General features: G+C 42.6%; 1 protein-coding gene across 1 annotated transcript in view; it reads left to right on the forward strand.

The window, feature by feature from the left end:
* The first annotated feature begins 1,077 nt into the window (after nucleotides 1-1,077).
* Nucleotides 1,078-18,300, forward strand: part of LOC135896556 (uncharacterized) — a 32,474-nt gene continuing 15,251 nt past the window's right edge. The window contains exons 1-3 of the mRNA XM_065424989.1: nucleotides 1,078-1,202; nucleotides 14,400-14,520; nucleotides 15,101-15,252. Coding sequence (XP_065281061.1) covers nucleotides 14,404-14,520; nucleotides 15,101-15,252 — 269 coding nt within the window. The 5' untranslated portion in view covers nucleotides 1,078-1,202; nucleotides 14,400-14,403. The remainder of the gene's footprint in view (nucleotides 1,203-14,399; nucleotides 14,521-15,100; nucleotides 15,253-18,300) is intronic.

Below are 18,300 nucleotides of genomic sequence, written 5' to 3' on the forward strand. Positions count from 1 at the left end.
GCTTTGTCAGTGTACTGGGGGGCCTACACGATTGTTTATTGATTGCGGCTTTAGACTTGCGAACAGGCAATAGGTCCCAAGCATTTGACTGGCTTGGATACTAGGTTGAGCACAAGGATTTATTAATAGACATACTTGCGTGTGCTTTTGTGTTTCGGTCTCTAAAAACAACGTGGGAATGCCATGATTTATTCATATAAAAAAAAAACAGAGTGAGAGAGAGAACTCTTGTTCAGGTAGCCGGCAGAATGGGGGCGGGGAGAGCAACCCCGTTTAAGTGGTGGCCAGAAGCCTTTCGGCTCTGGAGGCCTCCTCGGCCTTCTGAACGGCAAGACTTGGTCTTCCTGGCCGAGCTGAGCAGGACAGTCTGCCACTGGTTCCCATGCTTATTTTTTTTGGCCGTGTCGGGGCGCCCGAGGGCAGGCCCAGATATTGTGATACAGGTTTGCCCTTTCTTGAGAAAATTTACGTTTGCCGGGATATTGTTCTGGATGATAGTGATTATAGGTGACAAAGTTTGAATGCGTGTTGGTTTGAAGGAGGCGCCATGCCACCGCCTGCTATTTATTAAGGGATGGGTGCGTGGGGGAAAGCGGACCGTCCTCAGTCGGTAATGGTTCGGTATCTCCCTGTAGGTAGCCAAAACGTGAGCAATGTCTCTTTTACATTTAGGGCAGCAGAGCACATAAAGATAATGCGGAAACCCACATACCGCAAGCGTTTACGTTGAAGCACCGAGTAATATAAATGCATGCTTTGTTCAAACAGTGCAAAGTGTATGTCAAAATGTAAAGATTAGACTCTGACATGTTGTTGCCTTCCGACGCAGAACTGGATCTCATATATAATAGGAGATGCCGCTTAATTGACTACCGGTCAGAGGTGATACAAAAGCTGCTTACAATCTGGCATTTCCAATTTCAATCTCAGCGGGGGGTTAAAGGATGTGTTTAATTACCAACAAGCCACTGTATGCTAGCGCTTGTGCACTTCTTATTTTCTTTGCATCAGGGCACAGTGGATGCGGAATGCCTGTTTTGTACTACACGTCACTCGATCCGTTCAAGTAACAATGAAGTCGAAATAGTCATAAAAGAGCTTGAAAAAGCTAAAGGCTGTGTCACGGAACAGCAGAAACACCCATTGTGCTGGTTCGTCCTTTTCATGCAAGGGCTACATTGATAACGACACTTAAACCCAAGGTAAGGGAGTTGCTTTTTTTATCGATACGTCAGTAAGGCGATTCAGACTACCCTGCTTCAATTGAAATGGCAAGTTGGTTCTGCAGTATTACGTCCGTAGATATCTAATAAAGACACCACTACTCTCCAACTTGGGGGATTTGTTCATTAGGGATATGTTATATGCAAATAGATCGCACAATAATATATCTTCCAGTTAAGGCTGCCGCTCATACAGCTGCGTTACTAGCCAAAGTGGCAGATTTTGTGTATAGAGCGTACGTGTCCACTGAAGATGCCGATTGGGCGCAATAATGATAAAGTTCAAATTTGGCGACTAGAAAGCTCGAAGGCTTTTTAAGGTTGTCATTTTTTTATTTTTTACATGTTGCTTACATTACTGTGCACTTTCTTGCAAAAGTAAGACGTGTCAAAATATAACAGAGGATAGTAATCGGCTACAGAAAGAGAGATAAAAACTGAGACCGTCTCCGGAGACTAAGGGAAACAAATTACAAAAAGATACGCAGAGGCGACGGACGTTGTAGAACCTATGTCAAGCGAAGCTTGCATGACGCGGCTAAAAAGATACTATAACACAATTCATAGGCTTCAATGTCTTTTGTAGCATGTGCTTACGTGGCGACTAGGCAATCTGGCGAAACGCAGAAACCCCTACTACTCGACACAGAAGATTCACCAGAATGGGGTTTACGCAGTGTCCTGGATCAAGGTAATTTCCGTGATCCGCCCAGTTCAACACTGCACCATCTGCAGGACCTGCCAACGTCATTCTGCAATATGCCGACCCAGCAGGGGCATAGAAAACTTCACTTTCACAAGTAATCATACGCTTGAAACATAAACTTCTGCACAGTTGATATTCAGATACATTTTGCTTTTGGCAGTATAATTCCCTAGAAGGCATTGCCAGCACTGGTGCATTTTTTATTTTTATATAGTATCACTCTCTTGGGACTGTTACATGAGTGAGTTTATGTACAAGAATACGCAAATAACCATAAATAATAAGAGATATAGCAATCAGGTGAAAAAAGACAAGAAATGAAAGCGCTCATAAGCCGACACATCGGGCATTGTATATGAGAGACCAAAGATAGCAGCCAACTTTGGTCATCCAAACAAGCGTTCACAGACATCACAAAGTATTCATTCATACATTCAGCCAAAAAACACACATCGAGGACTAGCGATGTAAATGAATAAGGCAGTTAAGAATGTTATAATGTTAAGCACACTTATAACTGTAGTATAACTGCAGCTACAGTTAAATGAGTGCGGCACACTTGGGAAGCTATACCCTACAGCTAGAATACAACCGACAGAACTTTCTAAGTTAATCAACAAGCGTAAGACAGCGGACATAAGGAACCATAATATGGATAGAATTGTACAGGCTCTCAGGAACGGAGGAAGCCTAAATGCAGCGAAGAAGAAACTAGGAATAGGCAAGAATCAGATGTGTGCGTTAAGAGACAAAGCCGGCAATATCGTTACTAATATAGATGAGATAGTTCAAGTGGCTGAAGAGTTTTATAGAGATTTATACAGTACCAGTAACACCCACGACGATAAGGTGAGAAAGAATAGTCTAGGGGAACTTGAAATCCCACAAGTAACGCCGGAAGAGGTAAAGAACGCCCTGGGAGCTATGCAAAGGGGCAAGGCAGCTGGGGAGGATCAGGTAACAGCAGATTTGTTGAAAGATGGTGGAAACACTGTCCTAGAAAGATTGGCCGCCCTATATACACAATGCCTCATGACCTCCAACGTACCGGAATCTTGGAAGAACGCTAACGTAATCCTAATCCATAAGAAAGGGGATGCCAAAGACTTTAAAAATTATAGACCGATCAGCTTACTGTCCGTTGCCTACAAAGTATTCACTAAGGTAATCGCAAATAGAATCAGGAATACATTAGACTTCTGTCAATCAAAGGACCAGGCAGGATTGCTTAAAGGCTACTCAACAATAGACCATATTCACACTATCAATCAGGTGACAGAGAAATGTGCGGAATAGAACCAACCCTTATATATAACCTTCATTGATGACGAAAATGCATTTGATTCAGTCGAAACCTCAGCAGTCATGAAGGCATTACGGAATCAGGGTGTAGATGAGCCATATGTAATGATACTGGAAGATATGAATAGCGGCTCCACAGCCACCGTTGTCCTCCACAAAGAAAGCAATAAAATCCCAATAAAGAAAGGCGTCAGACAGGGAGATACGATCTCTCCAATTATATTCACAGCATGTTTACAGGAGGTATTCAGAGACCTGGAGTGGGAAGAATTGGGGGTAAAAGTTGATGGAGAATACCTTAGCAACTTGCGATTCGCTGATGATATTGCCTTGCTTAGTTACTCAGGAGACCAAATGCAATGCATGCTCACTGACCTGGAGAGGCAAAGCAGAAGGGTGGGCCTGAAAATTAATCTGCAGGAAACTAAAGTAATGTTTAACAGTCTCGGAAGAGAACAGCATATTACTATACGTAGCGAGGCACTGGAAGTGCAAAGGGAATACATCTACTTAGGGCAGGTAGTGACCACGGATCCGGATCATGAGGCTGAAATAACCAGAAGAATAAGATTGGGCTGGGGTGCGTTTGGCAGGCATTCTAAAATCATGAACAGCAGGTTGCCACTATCCCTCAAAAGGAAAGTGTATAACAGCTGTGTGTTACCAGTACTCACGTATGGCGCATAAACCTGGAGGCTTACGAAATGGGTTCTGCTGAAATTGAGGACGACGCAACGAGCTATGGAAAGAAGAATGATAGGTGTAACGTTAAGGGATAAGAAAAGAGCAGATTGGGTGAGGGAACAAACGCGGGTAAATGACATGTTAGTTGAAATCAAGAAAAAGAAATCGGCATGGGCCGGACATGTGATGAGGAGGGAAGACAACCGATGGTCATTAAGGGTTACGGACTGGGTTCCAAGGGAAGGGAAGCTTAGTAGGGGGCGGCAGAAAGTTAGGTGGGCGGATGACATTAAGACGTTTGCAGGAACAACATGGCCACAATTAGTACATGACCGGGGTAGTTGGAGAAGTATGGGAGAGGCCTTTGCACTGCAGTGGGCGTAACTAGGCTGATGATGATGACGATGATGACATATTTGATGAGACATCACCCACTGTCATGAAGGCCAGAAGTATTGGACTAAAAACTGCCGCCTTAAGAATTTATTTAAAAATGACGGTACCTTCGACTCGGCATGCTACAAGAACAAAATTCATTTTGGGAGACACATATAACAGTACAACCAATTACTTTGCGCTATAGGCAACGGCGCTTTGAGCACCTGTCGTGGGCTTTGAACTATAAGCATGCTGGCCGACCTGTGAATATTAAAATTCGTAAAAATCTCGCGGGCATAACAAGCTTGGTGGTCGTGCGTATTTTTGATGTGAAAGCATGAAATGGCCCATTCAGCGAAAAATCTGGCCTCTGTAGCACCGAAACCGAACCTGAATTCCCATTGGTCACGACGCCACATTTCCCTTACATGATGTATCGCCAAGGTTGCGGGGCATGCGATACATAAGAGGATTACCGAACATATTGAAAACAAGGAGCTCTTTAGATACAACCTAATCGACTTTAGACAGGCGTTGTTCCAACAGGGGGGCTATGCTTTTGCTTAACAGAGCAATCGTTGATAAGCTTACTCGCGACGTGAGAGGGATCCTCACACTGGGCCTCTCCATGACCTCACAACACATCCTGACGGAGATTTCATCTCTTAAACTGAGTGAGCGTTTTCATGAATACGCCAAATCTTTCCTCATGGATCGCAAGACACTCCTCCGAGTAGGCGCGGTCTCGGGGCGACCCTACCACTAGGAACCTGCAGCACCGGACAGGGCTCGGCCTTCTCCCCAATCTTATTCAATATAGCCTTGCACATGTTCCCTGTCGCCTCGCTGCGATCCCGAATGTGGGTCAGGCCATTTATGCAGACATCACAATCTGGGCACCAGGCGGCTGGCTAGCAGTGCTTGAACGCTCGTTACAAAGCGTGTTGGAGTCTACGGAAAACATTTTTTCAAACAGAAGCCTTGAAGTCTCCCCTGGATAGTCAGAGCTACTGTTATACCGACAGTCCAGAAAATGGTTTATTTATTTGTTTATACATACTGCAGCCTCAGTGAGGCTATTGCAGAAGTAGGATGAACAACAAAGATACAAACATTTATGAAGAACCTTGCGCGATTTGTTTCAGTGCTAACGAATGGTTGTGGCCCGGTAATGAATTCCAGACTTCAATTGTTGATGCAAAGGGACTGTGTTTAATGGAATCAGCGTGGCCAAAAAAGGTAGAGATATGTAGCGCATGGTGACTATTCGTACATCAAGGTTGGGAAAAAGCCAAATGGTTATATAGGGAGGAGACGAGAAGAGAATGGATCAACGTGTGAAGGAATTTTAGGCATTCAAGTTCGCGACACTCTGCAAGAGGAGTAAGGCCAAGTAAGGGAAGAGAGTTAGACGGTGAAAATTTCTTGTCACATCTCCTACAAACTAAACGCACTGCCTTTTCTTGCACTGATTCTAGTTTTTCGACGTCACAGTGTTTGTATGGATTCCATACAACGCAGCCATATTGGAGGATGGGGCGAATGAGGGTTTTATACGTAAGAAGTTTAGTTTCTTGAAGAGCAAGATGCAGCTTAAGATGTAAGCAACCTAGTCTTTTAAAGACTAGGTTACTTATTAGGTTCAGAAACTTTGCGCCTCTGGAAATTCTGCCGATAGAAACTCGAGCTAAGAGTGGACATCCCCTACTGAGGATAGACTCCGTCAAAATTCTTGGTCTCCCCGTTGAGGCCAAGCGCTGTAACTCAATGGCCCTCAACAGGCTCACTGGACAGGCTAGTAATGTGCTAATGCTTGTAGCCTGCGTCTGAAATCGAAGAAGCGGTCTCAAAGAGGACAATCAACTCAGAGATTATCCGGCATTCTTCCTGAGTCATGTTATCTACATCACGTCGTACCTTAATTGGGGTAAAGCAGAAAAGGTCAAACTCAACTCCCTAATCAGAACTGTCCTCAAGCGCGTGCTCGGCCTTCCGCAGTCCACGAGCACCGAGAAGCTGCTGCAGCTAGGACTCCACAACGCCATGGATGAGCTAATGGAAGCTCACACAGTGGCTCAAATAATGAGACTATCACCCCCTAAGTCAGGAGACAAGGTTTTAGAAGAAGCGGGTATTCAATCCAGACATGAACCGACGACCAAAGTTAGCTTCACCCGGGAAACCAGAACTCGTATCGTGGTTGACCCCGCCCCACGAGACATCTACCCAGTGCATAACGAGTGTAGGAGATTAGCGAGAGCCAAGTCAGTCCTTAAACATATCAGTCACCAGAAATTAGGTGCCTTCTTAGTGGATGCTGCCAGATATGACAATGGGCATAAGTTCGCTGTCTCCATTGTAAACGCGGGGGTAACCTGGTTAATGCAGCCTCTGTCTATACGAAGTTGACCCATGTGGCGGAGGGAGTGGCGATGGCTCTAGCCTTTCACAGCTCAAAAGTTCCCCCTATAGTTTTCTCGGACTCGCACACAGTGGCTCTATCCTTCTCGTTCGCCCTCGTGCCTGAACAGGCGAACAGCATTGTGAACAAAGCACTTCAAAGAACTCGGGAGGGCAGCGAAGGAGGATATGACATCTCGTGGTTTCCATCCCATCTAGATCGCTCGGTTAACCCGCTTTTACCACCTTCAGATTAGGAGCCCGGTGCTCTACCTAGGCTCGACGCCACCACCTTCGCAGATATACATAGGGCAAAAACAAGAATGAAAATACGACATTTATATGTTCGCCTAATGACAGTGCCAGTAAACGGGCTTGTATGGGCAATGTATGCTGATCGACACAGCAGGGCAAGTAAACGGTCCTTTCGTCTGCGTAACAAAAATATAAATTTCTACAGAGTCTGAACAAATAATGTCGGGCCTTATGTATCTCTAGAGAACCGCGACATATTATTAAAATAGTTTATTGTATTTAGGCTATTTTTTAATTTGTTTTAATTGTGTTTATTTAGCCATATGTATATGCGCTAATGGGCATGTGCCCGCTCTTGGCACACATCGAACGCCCTCCAAGATGGTGGTATGCCATTTTCACACAAGATACACAGAATCCCTAAATGTTGCTTGGTAGGTGTCGTGCTTTTCGCTGTGTACTGCTGTCACCATCATTAATCCCTCGACAAGCATCATACGTCGCGTTGGGCCTGACGACACTACTGCGTCGACATCCAAAACTGTGTACCCGCCTTATTTGGAGTATGCATTTCGCCATAACCTGTGAGCGGTGTAGAGCACTAGCAAGAAATTACATTAAGAGGAAGCTTTAGCTCGAGTGCTCCTATCTAAATACACATGAATATAGAATTGGATATTCTCCGCGACTGCCGCACCAAATTTGGCAAAGTTTGGTGCATTTAAAAGAAAAACACTAAATTTAAAGTGACTGCAGGTTATGAATTTTTATTGCGGTCGTCAATTTTTATTGTATATTTGCAGAAATAAAACGTTTTCAGAAAACGAATCTATCAAGTTCACAACTCTTTAACTACGCAAAGATAAATGATATCGCAATGATATGAATTGAAAATGATAGTACATCTGATGCGGACAATATTGTTATGTTACAATGAAATCGAAAGAAATTCAGAAATATGGAAATGCAGCTTTTGCAGAACACTTGTACGCAACGTAAAATTCGCGTTGATTCAATTTTGAGTTGATTCAACATTCAATTTTTTTCCGCTTTGATCGAGCTAATGGATGCCGTTCACAGAAGCGTGTTAACCGTCTTTGATGCACAGCTATCTGTTTATAAACTTCGTTCGTCTATTTTTTTCGAGCTTGAGAATACTTTAAAAATATTTTAACAAAATTCAAACCATAGATGGAAATTCCGCTTCGACCCGTCACTAGAATTTATCATTCTCCCCCAATGGTACAAATTTCATCAAAATGGGTCCACGGGTTATCTCAGAAAAACGTTTTTGCGTGTTACGTTTGAATACATTTGAATGTATTCAAACGTAACAAAAACATTTAAACGTTTTTGCGTGTTACGTTTGAATACATTTGAATAGGCCGCGTAGGAGTTGGGCTCGAGCTAAAGCTTCCTCTTAAATGAAGTTGGGTGTTCTGTGGTAGTGAAAAATAAACATGCGAATAACAAGCATGAGATTAGATGTTGCCCAAGTTGAAAGTAAGCACAATTCTACGCATCGGCGCTACTTGTGAAGCAATTTAATGACAGCTTCATTATGGTTTCACTTCACGTAGACTCCATCGAGTGGGTTGGATCAGTATATATCCTTTCTTTTGAATTTTTCATCTACTTCCTTCATGCGTCATCACCAATAGCCTAATAAAGTATTCCGCTAGACGATACAGTATATATCGCCTTGTACTGCCGATCGAGGCGTCCGGTTTCTCCACGGTGCCAAATTTTTCATAAAAATGAATGTAGTAGACAAAACACGAGCCACAATCAACGAAATGATTTTTTGTCACGTATTATAATTACAACAAATTGTTCGGTTGACTTTAGCGATTTCTCTGGCGTTGAAATCATTTACGACATGAGCAATCTTTGACAGCGGACACCAACATTATCGGAACGGCAACGTCTTCGCGATGCGCCCTAGGTTGTCTTAGTTGGCCACAGTATCGCCTATCAGAGTCTGCGTGGCGCTCAAAATCGCTCACTTCGCCGCATGCCAGGCAGTGATTAGCTTGTCAGGCTGCTTAGTCATTGTCGCAGGGGCATCAGTTCTATCAAATTTGTTATGCCTCGTATTTTTAACAATTACGATAAAGTATGTCGGGTACGTTATATTCCTTTGTACTTCATTTAACATAAGCACTGAGACTGATCTTTGATAAGATCAGTAAATGTTAGGGTACTGATTCAAAGTTAACAGTTAATCCGTATATAAACATATTCATCTCCTTTTTTCCCCTTCTTTAATGTTAATTCCATGCATTTCTCAGGGTGCAATCCATGCGTATTCATGCCGCATGTGTACTCTTGTTAAAATGTGTTAGTGCTTGTATCAGCTGGTTTTGACTTTCGCATTCGTTGCATGATGACCATTTCTTTCTTCCCTACTTTTTTTCTTTCTTTGAGTGTTTGTTTAGCATTAACACAATGATCCTATAGAGAGGCACACACGCAAGCACTTTTGCTTACATGGGGGGCCTAATATTGTACTAATGGTTTTAGGGACATTGATTGACTGATTGATTAGCCAGGAATTATTTTTGTTGTTTTTCTTCGCAATATGGCAAACGCGAACATAAGGTTAAGAAAGTGGCCTCGCGGCAACAACGCGGTCATGGCGACAACAACGACTTGATGGTTACGATATTGTCGTGACGACGACAACGTATTGCAACGGTTGTACGGACACAGCAGACCCACGTTCCAGCTGCTAACTGCTGTCGCAGTGAAACATGACACCAAAAGAGTTCCTCCACTAGGCTAAATTTCACGATTTCACTTATACAACAAAAGAAACTCGGCGCTTTTGCAGTAGATAAACATTTACAATCGTGTATTTCATATTGTGTTACGGCAGACTCAATATCGCGAAACCATGGGCAACCTCAATGGAAGAGCACTGTTTTTCGAGACAGTCGTGTGCGAGCTTCTCTCCACTACGACTTGGAAATTAAAGAGCCTGTCACTATAAGAATCATCTGAGAAAAATCATATCGGGATGGCTATCGGCTTTTATGGAATGTGCATTTAAGGTATGTAGCGACACCGCGAATTGCCGCCGCCGAACCGCCTGCAGAGAAGCGGGGCTTCTATCTCGCGCATCTCTCAGAACATGCTACGCCATCTAGCGACGGCACCGCGAAAGCCGCTGCCGGCGCTTCGGAATACGCATTCAGGCAAAACTATCTAAATAGACACGACACAAGTTCGATTCTGCCGCACACCTGGGAAATTTCACCCTGTATTTTGTCATTGAATTGCGAAGCGGTAGAAATGCTGTAGCACACGCCCAGTGACCAAATTAGATGTGAAATGGGTCGGGTACCTAAAAGTGTGCCACAAAGTGAGTGAAGCTCCCAAAGAAAGCCAATAGCATTATTGACGAGTAGTGTCCAAATTACCCAATTCTTTAAATCAGTTTGGTACTTGCCTATTAAAATTTCATCTGAGAAGCACCTACTACAATGGTAGTCCAGCAGTTTACGATCCACCTGGTGGAGTATCCTAGAAATTGCTGAAACCCACCAGAAGTATGCAAAAGCTCTAACGTGGACACGCGAAATGTTTATCCAGAAAATTCCTGATTTTAAATTTAATACATTAATTTTGCCTACCATGTGCTCGTAAAACTTTTTGTGATCCTTGCTGAGGCGTACAGCAATGTCATTAAAGAAAAGGACACAGATGCCAAAACAAAGATGTAAGACAGACGTAGAATCGACTTAAAACTGAACGATTTCTCCGGCCTTACCTGTGCGCTGACTCCGTCGCACAACACTCGCCAAGCATTGACACCCCGTCGCGTGTAACGTGCATGTAATACCTTGTCTGCATGCCATACTTCAGAAAAAATTGCTCCTTCGCGAAATATTGGTTGGTTCCTAAACACACACACGCACATGTACCAACGGACACACTGGTGCACACATGCAAACACACACGTACTCGGACACACATGGAGAAAAATCGTACGAGAACAGCGTGGGACCAGCTATGTAATTCTGTAAATACGCGTATTTAGCTCTCCGGAGCCCGTACGCATTTTCTGGCATTTGTTATTCTTGGGCACGCCTTCGCAAATGATTCTCTCCATAGACAAGGCAATTTCAACAAAAGGCGCTGCTGCAGTGTTGTTGGAGATCTTATACGAGTTGTTTACCGGGTCTGGCAGGACAGTACTGGCCCTGAGCACTGAAGTTTAACATAACAGTAGACATCTGAAGGCATATTCCAGTGCAACAAGACACACGCATCATGCAAAGAAGTAAAGATGTAATATGGCACTGTAGCCCGAAACCAGCGCTTTCTCAACTAGAATGACGTGCGTTTGCCGCCTCCCGGCCCCTCTTCACCTTACTGGGGCGCAGGAAGGTCTGCTTAGAAGGCTTTGGGCCGGGGCCACCCTTACAGCGGCTGTGATCTCAACGTGGAAATGGTCGCATTAAACTCTGGATGCTGCGTGTCTATACCGCTCAGTCCCAGTGATAGAGCGAGATAAGTACCACCCAACTTGGGCATGTCAAGGCTTACAATCAGATAACTCGCGTCTCCTACTGCAATCCGTCCTCCACTACCGAGCCACAGCCATTACCGCTGGATACGTTAAAACGCATTCCGCAAAACTGTGCCTCAATTCATATACAAGACATGACTCACAGCAGAAATATAATTGATATATACATATCAGGAATTATGCCTTAATCGCAAGTCATTATCGGAAAGAAAAAAACTTGAATAGTCTCTACTAGTGACATTTATCTTAATATCACTGAATGTTCAGAAGAAAACTGTTTCTAGCGTGGCATTGTAATATTTTGTCTCCGCGGGAACTTGGTGTAGATGTTGCATTGCCAAATAGATTCCATTGCTACGTTTACGTCAGAGCTCAGGCATGTTAACTTGCTGTCTCCCGAGACCTACAGGATTCATATAGCTTATTTTGTAATATTTCTGCTCGTTACCGGACGGTGTCCACTGCTGATGCTGAAAACGTCTGGCGCTAAATTCTCCAATATATAGAGCCAGGTGCACCACTGAAGAGCGCAGTAGACCGTGATTGTCCTCATGCATGCGCTAAGAAGGAACACTTTAGTGGTTTAGATTCTTAGTTCCAATGTAATGGTCACTTTCTCCCTTCTAATGCTTTGCGTTGGTGTAATGTACGCGATGATTCATGCACTTATTTCTGAGGCAGCAGATTGTTTTCAGCATTGGAATAAAGAGCGATGTTCTTAAAGGACATTCTAACATACAAGAGACAAGACTGCAAAGTTTGTACCAGTTGATGATGATGAATAATGGTGTTTTATGGCGCAAGAGCCATGGAAGGCCAATGAGCGCCAGGCAGTGGTATGATGCATTCGATGTGGAGGTCAGTGTGAAAAGGTATATGCAACGTTGCTGTAAGGTGGCCTAAAAGCATTCCCTGTAAAATGCGAAAATCTTCGTTTAAGCAGAACTATTACAGGGCTGTATGCTGCGTACATTTATATGTTGGACGAAAATAAATGACATGCTACGAACAAGTGATCTATAAAAATATGTGACAATCTAAAGCACTACTGCCTCGTCAGGGCCCTCCCAGAGTAAGGGCTTAGAGGCGTGCGCTGTGCATAATGCTGCCATTGAAAAAGTGGCTACTCAAGATAGGCCGCGCAAGGAATTCTTTGCGCTGATAACGAGTAGCAAGTGGACGTCATTGAAAAACATCTAATACTGTTTCTAATACTCTAACATTGCTAGATAGCGAGGCGAATGTTGTCTGTAAGTCAGAGGGAAGTGTTTTTTCCTGTAAGCGTCTGTTTCTTGGTCCTCATGTATGACGTGGATGACCGTCAACCTCTCAGCTACATTTCGCACAGATGCGAGGTTCAATGTGAGTCAGCAAGTGGTTGCGTGCGCCGTACGAGTGTCGTATTTTCATCAGACTTAAGAGGACATTGGAATCCCGAGATTGTGTTGTTCATGGCCAAATTGGTTTAATTAAGCAAAACTTATTAGATGTTTCAGCCTTCCGGAGGTGTTGTCAATGACTTCTTATTTTTCTCCTTTTCGAATCTATAGCCGCGACAGCTACGGGAGTGTTGAGAGTTCTCCTCACTGAGAATGTAGCTAGTACATCATCAAGCATTTTACCTTGAAATGAAGTTCTCAGAGTCAGAGTACTGATGGAAGCGTTTGCTAACAGCTCTAAAAGCAACGGATAACTGTTACGTCAATTTGTTTGTTTGGTATCCACGACAGGTTCTTGCATGGCGTGCTGTTGTGACGAAATAGTACTGGAATTACAACAGCGTCTTCCTTTTTTTTTCAATATTGAATGTGTGCTACCTTATTGAGGACGTGTAGAAATGGCCCTATAATGAAGACTCCGGCGAAAAAAAACTTATTCGAAAACAAATTGCACTAGTCCATGTAGTCCGATTAACAACCAACAACTGAGCAACAATTTTGATTAAACCCACCAATCTGAAATTTGCGTATACAGAACATATACGTGCCACTTGTTTTCATCAAATATGAATGTAGTTCAAAGTAAATTTTTTTAAATTCTGAACAACGTAGCGCACAATGGGCATATAACATTTCAAGTTTCGTTTTCAAGAGGAACATTTGGCGAAGAAATGCATTGCAATATCTGTACTTATTCCACACGCATTTAGTTTCGCATACATATTTGCTAAACGTCCTCCTCTCAAGAATCCTTAATATTGATCTCGATGCCACTAAACGTGACGGCAGAGCAGGGGCCTAAAATTTGCGCCGCTCGGAACGCACTCTCAACGGTCAGGAATAATTGCATACGTAATTTCTTGCAAAAGCCATAATCAGCCAACACAATTTCAGCTATCAGAATCAGAATTTATTATTAGAAGTTGGGTCACTTTGCAAATATTTAGCATGGAAAAGGCGGTCACATAGTCAAAGAAAGTATCGGATCTACTATGTAGACACATAAGCCATAACGTACGTGCCTCTCATTTTGGCCAAATATAAACAAGTTAGCTAGTTTAGGTCAACAAGGACACCGGAAAAGGCAACAACCAGCCTGGTGTGTAGGATAAAAACTGAGTTCCGGTTCACAACCAGGAAAGTGATAGATTCGTGGCACATTACATTTAAAATGCTCTTCAATTTCAACAAATCTGGACTCCGTGCCTCCAATAGCTGTTTTAGGACACTTCGAAATATTGCAGATAATATTACTTTTTGGAAACTGCTAAACGCCATCAACACTTCACACTTTCTGAGTGTGTCACCAACAGGAGAGTCACCATTCTCTTAAAATTTGCATTTGTTCTTTCGTTGGTGCTCGCAAAGAAGCAGGGAACCTTTTTCGGGGTTTCATATAAAATCTGACACTGAAACTGTCTTAACTGTTTTTTTTGCGTTGTATGATGCAGTGATTTTTTTTTTCAATTTCTTCACAGGAAAATGGCACAAATTACTAAGGCAGTGTTCATTACGATGGCCGCGTCGGTATTTGCTTTACCACCCGGCCGCAGTGACGCGAAGCACCAGCTGGTTCACGGTGTCACAGACGCTTTCAAGGTGCGCAGGTTTCCTTGTGCCCGCATTTTATTAGTTGATTCTCAATAGCTAGACGATGTTGCTGTTTCGTATGGATAGTAATTATCCTTTACTACAGACAAAGAAGAATCGAGCTGAATTCAGTTGCATGGTATATTAAAATGCTCAGATAAATATTCATATGCATCATAGCACTGTTAAACATTTCTACAATGCATGCTTAAATCTTTCTACCGATAATTTGATAGCTTTTACACTTGAAAGGCGAAGGCATATTTAACAACTTTCGTCAAATGAGAGTTTAACAGTAATCGGTCAAAGTACCATTAGCAAGAAATTAGTAAGAAAATTTTATAGTGCATTACACATAAAGGTAATTCTTTACAGAGCGCCAAATTTGTACTACACATTTAAATTAAAGTGGGCCGAATTCTCTAGAAATTATTGTCCTTGCCAGTGCTAGTGCTTCTTTTTTTTTCCAGGCAACGAAACACTGGGGACATGCGTAGTGGGTACCAAGAGACATGGGCGATGGATCTCGGTCATACAGAATACTTGTTTTCGACATGTACGACTGTTAGTAGTGTTTTTTATATTGCAGACTCTCCGAGCTTTCCCGTACGCCATGGCCATCTACGATGCAGACGCTGATGGAGAGCTCAACTGTGTATATGCAGTTCGAACCGATTTCAGCGATGAACCACTGCAGGCAACTTACGTTTTACTTGTGAACGGCATTGGAGGGCGCCAACCGTAAGCTTTGATGATGCAAATCGTAGAGTGGTATTGCGACAGGCTGTGTCAAGAAAACCGAAAATACGTCAACCAAAGGCCCTTGTTGGAATTTAACTGACGTGAAGCTTTTTGGTTAAGCGAGGTAGCAGTAGCAGCTCATCACACAAGCGCCGCATTGTCATCGTAGCTATCAGCTGTATGCGTAGCGAAGAGGAAGACGATGTATGAGGCTTGTTAAAAGAAGAGTGTTTATAACAGGTTCATGGGCAGAGGAGTAGGACACTTATCTAAATAGATTAAAGACTTCAGGACCATTGCGTCGCAGTGACACATCCATTCAGGGTACTCGCCGAGAATGGGCACGTACCTAGTGGCTCATACCAATTTATCGTCGCAGAGTGGGGCTGTGGGCCATTTACTGATTCATGATTTTAGGAAGTCACCGCAAGCAAAACAAGAGACCGCTTAGTGATGTCCCTTTCTTCGAGTCTCTTTTTTGCTTCCCAAACTTCCGAAAACCCAGGGATCGAAGTGGCCTACTAGGCCATACACTAGACCGCAGGTAGTTGACAGGTCCACGTTTTCTATGTATACGAAGACATATATGCGGCGAGGAAACCTCGACGAATGCCAAACCCAGGAAGGAAATTAAAGAAACCTTCTTCTTGAAAACAAATAACATAGACAGGAAGGATGTATTTAGCAGGATTTCCTACATAAGGCAGCTTATGTAGAAATTTCTGGTCAGATTGTTTTTTTTTGGTGCGTGGAATTTTAAGTAAATATTTTGCAGCCATACTTTGCGTGCATGGAGAAAAATGGCCGCCGATCGACGATTATAGGTAGCAGTGATGACACCCGAGATGCTAAGCTCGGGACATTACTGCCACATTGCACTCAAGAATATTAGCAGCTCTGCGTTGATATTCGAAGTGTCTGTAAAAAAAGACAGTAACGCCTCAAAAAATTCTATTTGAGACAATTTCCAGTCTAGTCACAGCAGCAACACAATTCCCTGTTGTTCTGTGCAAGGTAGGCTATATTCTCAAACCCAGAATAATAACTAGAAACAAGATTGTTTCATTTTGAAGCGATTGCATACACATGATACCGATAAGGGATATATTCTATAATTAGTGATTTCATCCACAAAAGGCTTCTTCATAGATTACGCGGTTAGATCTCAATCGACAAATACACCACCGCGAGATTGATAGTAACATGCTCGGTGCATTACACAAAAAGCGAGACATTACACTCCTTTGTGAAGGCTGTTGGCATTATTGCAAGGGTGGTGTACTTAAATTATAATAATACTCTTCCAGGGCTTCTAGGATCGAATCACTCATGCGTTATTAACCACGCGTGAATCCGTAGACGGGATCTACTGTAGCCACGTTACTATTACGGGTACAGCCTAAGCCACTGCTATTATGTAACATTAAAGCTACACTCCCTTCCGCAGAACACTCAAATAGGGAGCACGCGTCAGCTGTACAATGAAGCTATAGAGTGTGTTGCCGGAAATTGGCAGACACAGCATGCATGCTGCCCCAAGCTGAATTTCTGCTACAGTCCCAAACACCCAAGAAATAATGCAGCCGCATATCATGAGCACAGAGGGACTCGATGTGCAAAAAATTTCTATAATGAAGAGGTAAGCATCAGCTTCGCAAACACAATGAGAAATGATTAGCCAGCTAGTGGTCTGTTGCCGGCATAGGGTACCTGAGACGTTAACTGTTCATTCTAAAAATAATAGTATTGATGAGAAATCCTGCGTGAGCTTGAAAGAGGCCTTGTAACAATAGTTTTTAGCTCTCGGATGCAGCGACACGTACTCGAGACTCGCTCCAGAGCGATGGCAGTGCACAGTGATGATTGCGTCTTGTCTGCTAGAGTTGTCTCGGCAGCGTGGAGGAGCCACACTGGCGACATAAGGTGACTGCACGGTGAGACGATTGCGGTACGGGTTAATCCAGTGACGTGAACCATCACGAGGCGACGACGGTGCTTCTACGACGAATGTCGGTACCGTTTCAACCTCGTAGCACATGCGTGATGTGCTTTCGAGCATTCCGTAGCGACGTTGATGATACTGAGAATGCTCTGGCTGAGTCCTATTTAGCACAATGGCAGTTGAAATCAGGCGGGAGAATTAACGGACAGCGACAAAGCATATATATATATATATATATATATATATATACAAGAAGAAAGGGGGTTAGCCGAGTGGCCCAATTTTTATAAGTCATATCATAAGAAGTCAACAAACGCTGACACCAAGGACAACATATGGGAAATTACTGGTGCTTAATAAATGAAATTATGTAATGATAAAGTAATGGAAGTGAAAGTGGATGAAAAAAAACAACTTGCCGCAGGTGGGAACCGAACCCACAACCAATGTGAAGGTTGTGGGTTCGGTTGTTCTGGGTTCGGTTCCCACCTGCGGCAAGTAGTTTTTTCATCCACTTTCATTTCCATTAGTTTATCGTGCCATAATTTCACATATTAAGCACAAGTAATTTCCCCTATGTTGTCCTTGGTGTCAGGATTTGTTGACTTCTCATAATATAACTTATATATATATATATATATATATATATATATATATATATATATATATATATATATATATATATATAAGTGTATATATATATGTATATATATATATATATATATATATATATATATATATATATATATATATATATATATATATATATATATATATATATATATATATACATATATATATATTATGTGGTAAGGTATGTCTGCTTGCAGAATAGTCGCAGGGAAGTGTTTAGAACGAAAATATAAAATCATTCCCGCATGCATTCTCAATTATAAAACTATAAGTAAACGATGGCTGCGTTCGATTTTGAAATTACTGGGAAGTTTCTTATGCGTAGCTGTATTAAAAAAAACAAGCACAAAAGCTGCAACTGTCGTACGTGTCATTTCTTTTGTTTATAGAATTGCTGATTGCGCGTCATTACCATGAAACGAATAAGAAATGCAATATTTTACACTATAGATGCAGCTTCATTTAAATTTTCA

This window comes from Dermacentor albipictus, chromosome 1 (genome assembly GCF_038994185.2).
Source record: "Dermacentor albipictus isolate Rhodes 1998 colony chromosome 1, USDA_Dalb.pri_finalv2, whole genome shotgun sequence".
NCBI classification, from domain to species: domain Eukaryota; kingdom Metazoa; phylum Arthropoda; class Arachnida; order Ixodida; family Ixodidae; genus Dermacentor; species Dermacentor albipictus.